Raw genomic sequence first — 8,205 nt, forward strand, 5'->3', positions numbered from 1 at the left:
CCTATTAGAAGAACTGTATTTGTTAACTTTTTAAAAGGCATTCATCCACACAGGGAACACATTTGGAATTCTTTTCACTATACTTGAACAAAGATAAAACAAGGGAAAGAGTGACTAATTAGAATAAGGACATGGAATAACTCATAGAAAGATAGTTACTATGACTTTTACTAAAAATTAGATTACATACTCAAACATGAGTTAATCAAGAAGTGATATAAGCTAACAATGTAAACAGATTAAAGATGAACTTAAGTCCTAATTTATGCTAGACCTGCAGCCTATTATTAAGGAAAACTAGGGATGTTCTGGTAATAAACTCCTAACTTAAAGATCTATAGTCCTATAAACATAGCTCAGTGCCATACACATATCCGAGTGAATAGGCAGAGAAAGGTCACTAACTCATGTTCTCAGAAAAAAGCTGTGTATTTTACATATTACAGAATCTTCAAGTTTACAAATAAATTTTCTTTATTACAAGTTGAAAATGTAAGTCAAGAATTATTCAAGTATAAACATATTATCAACATTCACTCCAAAGAGGAAAGTCACCAAACTTGGGGAAACTGCAATGGGAAATGAATTACGGAGATAAACATATTAAACAGGTTATAAGTAATTAGCTCACCTATCTATTTCCTCACACATGTTAAAGAGTCTAATTTTTTTTTTTTCTTTTAACATGAGAAGCCTCTGGCATAATGTTCACATAAGATTTAAAATTTTATCTACCTGTCCTAGGGGCTCTGGTAGCATAGTGCCTAAGGCACCTGACTGCTAACCAGAACGCTGGCGGTTGAAACCCACCGCCACTCCTTGGAAGGAAGATGGGGCAATCCACTTCCATAGTGATACTGCCTCGGAAACCCAAGGAGGGGTTGCTATGAGTAGGGTTCGACTCGATGGCACATAGCAACCAAAACTACCAACCAATATATTGTCCCAAGATAACATAAATAAAATACTTAATTCTTACCTTCTGAATATATATGCCAAATAATAAGAATGCTGTCAGTATCAACAGAGATAATGTGATCCCCAAAGGGCTGCAAAAGACGGATTTCTGCCTTATGACCCGTAAAGGTATGTACTACCTACAAATTAAAGTTTATAAATTTTATATCATTACTTGCTCACCACGTAACATTCATAGTAGCCAAAAAGCATGCTGATTCTGTAGATGCTAATACTAAGAAATGCAGTCAACTTGATCACCCAAGGTTTAACAAATAGCAAGTAACCAGGCATGTTTACCTGCTCCCTTAATTTCTGGGTTTGAGGATAGTGAGAAGGCATGCAAACCCAGCCAGGTCCCTTATCCAATTCAGCCAGCGTAACTCCATGTATCCTTGAAAAGTGGTCTTCTCTAGGAAGCTCTCTAGAGACTGCCTCACTAGTGGCTCCCCAACCATCTGGCTTCCAGGTAACATGGGCGATGAGGGTGTCAGGGCACTTCTTCCCCATACCTTTCTGTTTTGAGGCAGAGACTTGTACCTGTAAAGTCAATGCACCCCTCTATAACTATAGCCCCTTCTCCATTCATTCAGTTCTCTGCAGGCTCTAGTAACACTGTTTCTTCTCCTTGTCCTTTGGCCCTAGGAGTGGTTAATAGCTTCCCACATATGATAGTTTCTGATGTTTCACCACTCCTCCTTTGTTCCCCTTCCCTGACTATTAATACCTGTCACAAAATAGTTCCTTCATTAAAATCTCCTCATCAAAACCATCTGGGGTACGTTGTATCTCCTGTCGGGATCACACTAAAAGACAGGACTAAGAACTGATTTTCTGATATATTTCTACCACAGTGAAAAATCTAAATAGCCCAGGAAAAACTGCAATATGTGGCTGAAATACTAATAGTTTTCCTAACTCTTAAAATCCAAACACTGTAATTTAAGAATTCCACAGATAAGTCACCTTACTCTGCCATAAATAGTGATGATGGTGGGCTCTGGGAACACACTTTACTCTAAGTCAAACTCTGACAAGCACAGTGATGGCATCACTTGGCTAGCTAGGCATCCACTGCTAGTTCGGCTTTCATTCCTGAACCACTACACCCAGGTCACCTCCTAGTTAGCTGTCCAAAACAAACTTAAGAACCAAGTGGTAGATTCAGACCAGAAAAGATCCTTCTGTAGCAGTGGAGAAAATAGGACAGTCTACAGTTCTTCAAATAGGCAGCAAGCACCAGGTGCTTAGAGTCATGAACTGAGTTGCGCAGAAAAAAGAAGCCAAGCCACATAAAGCAGTGTTGAAAATACAAATCTGGCAGGAAGATTTTTCAAATGACCATGTCTGAGTCCTACCTCATCAAATCTACAAAGCAAAAAGCTCCAGAGATGGGACCTGACTGGGCATGAAAATTTTGAAGCAACAGCACAAATAATTCTGACATTTATCTCCAGTAAAGAAAACTGAAATTAAACTAAAGTTTTAAACTATGCGTTTTTTGAGAATTTGATAAAATTCTCTCCCTCCAGAAAACAGAATATACATATGCAGTACTCTGCAGATTTTTAAGGGTATCCAGGTGAAGAACAACAACATTTAAGTTTTCTCCACTATCATGACAATCAAGTACTGAATGGATAAGACAAACAAATGAAAATAGTTCAGTGATACTAACCTCTTTATTACGGGCAAATGCAGAAAAAACATTCCCATATGCAGCAAAGACCAGCCTCCCATCTGCGGCCATACAGCAGATATCCTGTGGAACAGAGTTACCTAAGAGAAAAGAAATATAAAAAGAAATTTTTTAATAAAAGGATTTTTAAGATCTTGGGTCAAAACAGAAACCTTAATTATGCATATAACATTTTTCATGGCTATCATTTTAAAAGTACACAAATAAAAACAAGAGCTAAGAAAAAGAGTATACAACTTTGACCTCAGTGTTATTTTAATTTTCATTCAGTTTAAAATCTCTTTTAAATTTCTCTTGAGACTTCTTCTTTGATTCCTGTGTTACTCAGAAGTGGTTTTTAATTCCCAACTCTTCTGAATTTTCTAGTTATCTTTCTGTTATTGATTTCTAAGTTAATAGCATTGTGGTCTGAGAGCATAACTTGCATGCTTTTCATTTTTTTTAATATGTTAAGTCATGTTTTATGGCCCAGGATGTGGTCTATCTTGATGAATTTTCTTTATGATCTTACGATATGTGTGTATTGTGTTGTCAGACAAAGTATTCTATAAATGTCAATTAGGTCCAGCTAATTTATCATGCTGTTAAGCTCAACTATACCATTACTGATCTTCTCTCTCATTATTTTAGATATCTAATTGCTATGAGACTGAGAATATGAAATCACCTGTACCTTCCCTACCAGGATAAATATCTAGTATTTGCAGACTTACAAACATAATCTTAAAGAAATAAGGCTTTTTGAGGCTACTTGGAAAAGCAACTTCACATTAACATACAAATCTCTGGCAGATGTCCATCCAGCCTTCAGGTATATACCTTTGGGCACACCAAGTTTAGTACCAACTCCAAGAAAATTTTAAAAATAAATGAAAACCTAAATCTCTAACTTCCCTCTGAACCAACCTACACTGATTCCATATGGTATTCTACTTGCCAATCTTTAAAATAACTGAAGACAATGAGTTTGGTTTTCACATAGTTATCTTCAAGTTAAATCTGCTCATCACCTCTAGCCACTTCCTACGTGACATAATTTCCTCTCACTATTTTGGTCTGGCTAGCTATTTTTTTTTCTTTTTTTAATATTCTTTTTTTTGGGGGGAGGGAGATTAGAAGATAGAGAACTCTCTTAAACATTTTTCACATTGTACATTCTATTTTTTATTTAGTCCCCATAATACTATTTTTATAGGTTTATCATTAACTTCCGTATTCAACTCATGTTACAGTGTCTTTCTTCTACCTTCCAATCTTCTAAAAATGTGAGTTTAGCAGACACATATACTGGATTCCTTATATGTCACCTTTGTTTCTTTCACAACGATCACATTTGATGGCAGCAGGTGAAACAATGAAGAGTAATAGGACAATTACATAGTCTCAATATACCTTGCTGTAATATATTTTTAATTTCAAAGATGAATAGTAACTTTAAAGTGACAGATGTCACCTAACCAAATAACTGAAGCTATCACTGCCAGGAATAAGGCAAACCAGCAGCATGTGCCTCTTGACATAACGCACTAAGAACTTGTCGTCATGCTGTGTTGTTATTCCTGCCAAAAGTGTATCACCTGACTCTTACATCAGAAAAACAGAAATCAAAACTCATTCTTATAAAGAATGAACCTATATCCTCTCAAAAATGTCAATGCTGGGGAATTTGGGTAAGATGGCAGAACAGGCAGACAAGATACACAGACCCTCTTCGACAAAGAAAACAGAAACCAATTGACAGAGATACAGAAGATAATACTAGAGCCCTGAGCCTTGAAAGAAAGTATACAGAAGTAGATTAGGCACCAACTAGGGGAAGAACCTCAATGAAAACAGGACCTACGAGTAGGCTCCACTTACCAAGGATGGCAGGGACATAAGAAGGCTGACAATGGGTAGGAGACAGGTGGTGAGTATATAAGTGCTGCCAACTAGCGAACAGAGGAGCACAGTACACTGCTTACTTAGATAACATCCAAACAAAACAAACATAACGAAAATCTTGGGCAAATCACTCCAACATACAATCACCAATTAAATATAAACACAAAAACGTCACAATGTCTTGGAGACAAAAGGCTATCACAGTTCACACAAAGAAGTAAGATAAAGGTGGAGAAACAAGAGACCAGGATACAGACCCAAAACACATCCTTGAGAAAGCAGCAGCACTAGAACTCCCCGATAAGGAATTCAAAACAATTATATTTAGGTACCTTCAATGGATTGAGAGACATATCATGGAAACACTGACAAAATTGAGGAAAACACAGACAAAACCCTGGAACAATTTCGGAAGACCATACAGAACAAAATGACAAAATAAATGAAAAATAAGAAATGATACAAAATCTACAAATAGAAATCCGGAAGACTAATACTAAATTTTCAGAAATAGGCAACACATTGAAAGGACAAAGGAATAGAATTGAATCAATGGAAGACAGAATTAGTGAGATTGAAGACAAATACCTCAATACTTCTTGGGAAAGAGATCAATCAGAAAAAATATCAAAACAAAATGAAGAAAGCCTAAAGTTCAGGTGGAATACGATCAAATGGAATAAACTACGAGTTATCAGAATTCCAGAACAGGAAGAGACAAATAAAACCAGAGAAAATCATTAAAGATTTGTTGGAAGAGAATTTCCCTGGTATGATGAAAGATGAGAGAATATATCCATTCAGGAAGTCCAACGGATTCCAAACAGAATAGACCCCAAAAGTAAACCACCAAGATATATCATCATCACATTCACTAAAACCAAACAAAAAGAAAGAATCCTGAAAGCAGCACAGGAAAAACGAAAAGTTACCTACAAGGGGCAATGAATAAGATTAAGCTCAGATTTCTTGGCAGAAACCATACAGGTGAGAAGACAATGGAATGGTATATATAAAACCCTGAAAGAAAAAAATTTCCAATCAAGAATTATATACACTGTCCTTCAAATATGATAGTGAAATTAGGACATTTCCAAAGAAGCAGAAATTAAGGGAGTTTGTTAAAACCAGACCAATCTTACAAGAGATGCTAAAAGGAGCCCTTTGGACAGAGAACCAACAACAGCAAACAACTGACCATTAACACACATGATGACATAATCCAGAAACCAACCCAGCTATGGAAGTATCCAAAGTAAATAAGCCTACAAGACTGTAAATAGGGAACCAGAGACTACAATTGAAAAATGAGGACATTACAAACCAAAAAGAGGGAAAAAATTGTGTCGTTACAGAATTTCTAAATGGAAGGGACGTCAAGACAACTGCAAGATAGAACAGACCATTACAAATGTGGGAAGAAAATTATAAATTACTGGGTAACCTTAAAGAAAATGACAAACCTTCACATCAAAATAAAAAAGAGGACAAACAAAAATATTTAGCATATTCTAAAACAACAGAAATGAAGAAAATGATAACATGATTCACAAACAAAACAGGCTTAGTACAGAAAATTATATCGAGCAAAGATATCTGTAACACCATGAAAAATCATATAACAAAATGATAGCAACCAATTCATACTTGTCATGAATTACACTGAATGTCAATGGATTAAATGCACCATCCAAGAGACAGATAGTTGGAGAATGGATAAGAAAACATAGCCCATCAATATGCTGTCAACAAGAGACACACCTTAGACACAAAGAAAAAAACAGACCAAAAATCAAAGGTTGGAAAGAGATATACCAAGCAAATGGCAGCCACAAAAGAGAAAGAGTGGCAATAATAATCTCTGATCAAACTGACTTTAAGACAAAAGCCACCATATGAGACAAGAAAGGATATTATATAATGATTAAAGGATAGAACAAGAAGACATAACAATAATAAATATCTATGTAGCCAATAAAAGAGCCCCAAAATACATAAACCAGACTCCAATAGAACTGAAAAGACAAATAGATGACTCCACAGTAATAGTAGGAGACTTTAATATACCACTTTCAATGAAAGATAGAACTGGAAAGAAAAACTCAACAAAGACACAGAAGAACTAAACAACACAATCCACCAACTTGACCTTATAGATATCTACGGAGCACTTCACCCAACAAAAGCATCATATAAATTCTTTTCCAGGGCACATGGAATATTCTCTAGGATAGACCGTACATTAGGCCACAAAGCAAGCCTCAATAAATTTAAAAAAACATTGAAATACTGCAAAGTATCTTCTCAGATCACAATATTGTAAAATTAGAAATCAACAATAGGAAGATAAACAGAAAAAGAGCAAACACATGGAAACTGAATAACACCCTCCATGAAAATGACTGAGGAATAGAAGAAAAAGAAATTACTATTAAAAATTTCCTTGAATCAAACAAGAATGAAAACACAATGTAACAAAATCTGTGGGACACAGAAAAGCAGTGATCAGGGGCCAAGTTAAAGCAATAAATGTACATATCAAAAAAGAAGAGCAAGCCAAAATCAAGAACTTAAAACAGTATCTTCAACAATTAGAAAAAGAACAGCAAGAAAAGCCTTCAGTCACCAGAAGAAAAGAAATAAAGATTTGAGCAAAAATCAATGAAACAGAAAATAGAAAGACAATAGAAAAAATCAACAAGACTAAGAGTTGGTTCTTTGAAAAGAGTAATAAAATCAACAAACCACTGGCAAATTTAACAAAGAAAAAGAAGGAGAGAATACAAATAACATGAATAAGAAATGAACTGGCTGACACCACACAGAATCAACAGAAACTAAAAGGATAATATCAGGATACTATGAAGAACTGTAGTCCAACAAATTTGAAAATCTAGAAGAAATGGACAGATTTCTAGAAACACACTACTACCTAAACTAACAGAGGCTGAGGTGAAAAATTTGAACAGACCTCTAACAAATGAAGAAACTGAACAGGTGATAAGAAAATTACCAATGAAAAAAAAGCCCTGGCCCAGAAGGTTTCATTGGTGAATTCTACCGAACAGTCAGAGAAGAACTGACACCAATGCGACTCAAACTATTCCAGAACGCAGAAACAGATGGACTCTTCCCAAATTCATTTTATGAAGCAAGCATAACCTTGATACCAAAACCAGGCAAAGACAGCACTAAAAAGGAAAACTACAGACCAATATCCCTCATGAATATAGATGCAAAAATCTTCAACAAAATCCTAGCTAATAGACTCCAACAACATCAAAAAACACAATATATTATGACCAAGTGCGGTTCATATCAGGTATGCAAGCATGGTTCAACATTAGAAAAACAATCAACATCATCTATCACATAAATAAAACAAAGAAGAACCACATGATCATATCAATCAATACAGAAAAAGCATTTGATAAAATCCAACATCCATTCCTGATGAAAACTCTCAGCAAAATAGGAATAGAAGGGAAATTCCCCAACATAATAAAGGGCATATATGCAACATTATTCTCAACGGAGAGAGGCTGAAACCATTTCCCTTGCAAAGAGGAACCAGACAAGGATGCCCTCTATCACCACTTATTCAGTGTTCTGTTTTAAGTCCTAACAAGGGCAATAAGGCAAGAAAGGGGAATCAAAGGAATCCA

The 8,205-nt window shown here is 35.6% G+C and overlaps 1 protein-coding gene across 1 annotated transcript in view; it reads right to left on the minus strand.

Moving 5' to 3' along the window:
* Positions 1–8,205, minus strand: part of WDR36 (WD repeat domain 36) — a 100,256-nt gene that overhangs the window by 72,996 nt on the left and 19,055 nt on the right. Inside the window, exons 4-5 of the mRNA XM_042781876.1 lie at positions 2,636–2,736; positions 980–1,097 (exon numbers count right to left, since the gene is read on the minus strand). Of these exons, the coding sequence (XP_042637810.1) occupies positions 980–1,097; positions 2,636–2,736 (219 nt within the window). The remainder of the gene's footprint in view (positions 1–979; positions 1,098–2,635; positions 2,737–8,205) is intronic.

This window comes from Orycteropus afer, unplaced genomic scaffold, assembly GCF_000298275.1.
Source record: "Orycteropus afer afer isolate SDZICR_OR568_19922 unplaced genomic scaffold, OryAfe1.0 scaffold00191, whole genome shotgun sequence".
Classification (NCBI taxonomy): Eukaryota; Metazoa; Chordata; class Mammalia; order Tubulidentata; family Orycteropodidae; genus Orycteropus; species Orycteropus afer.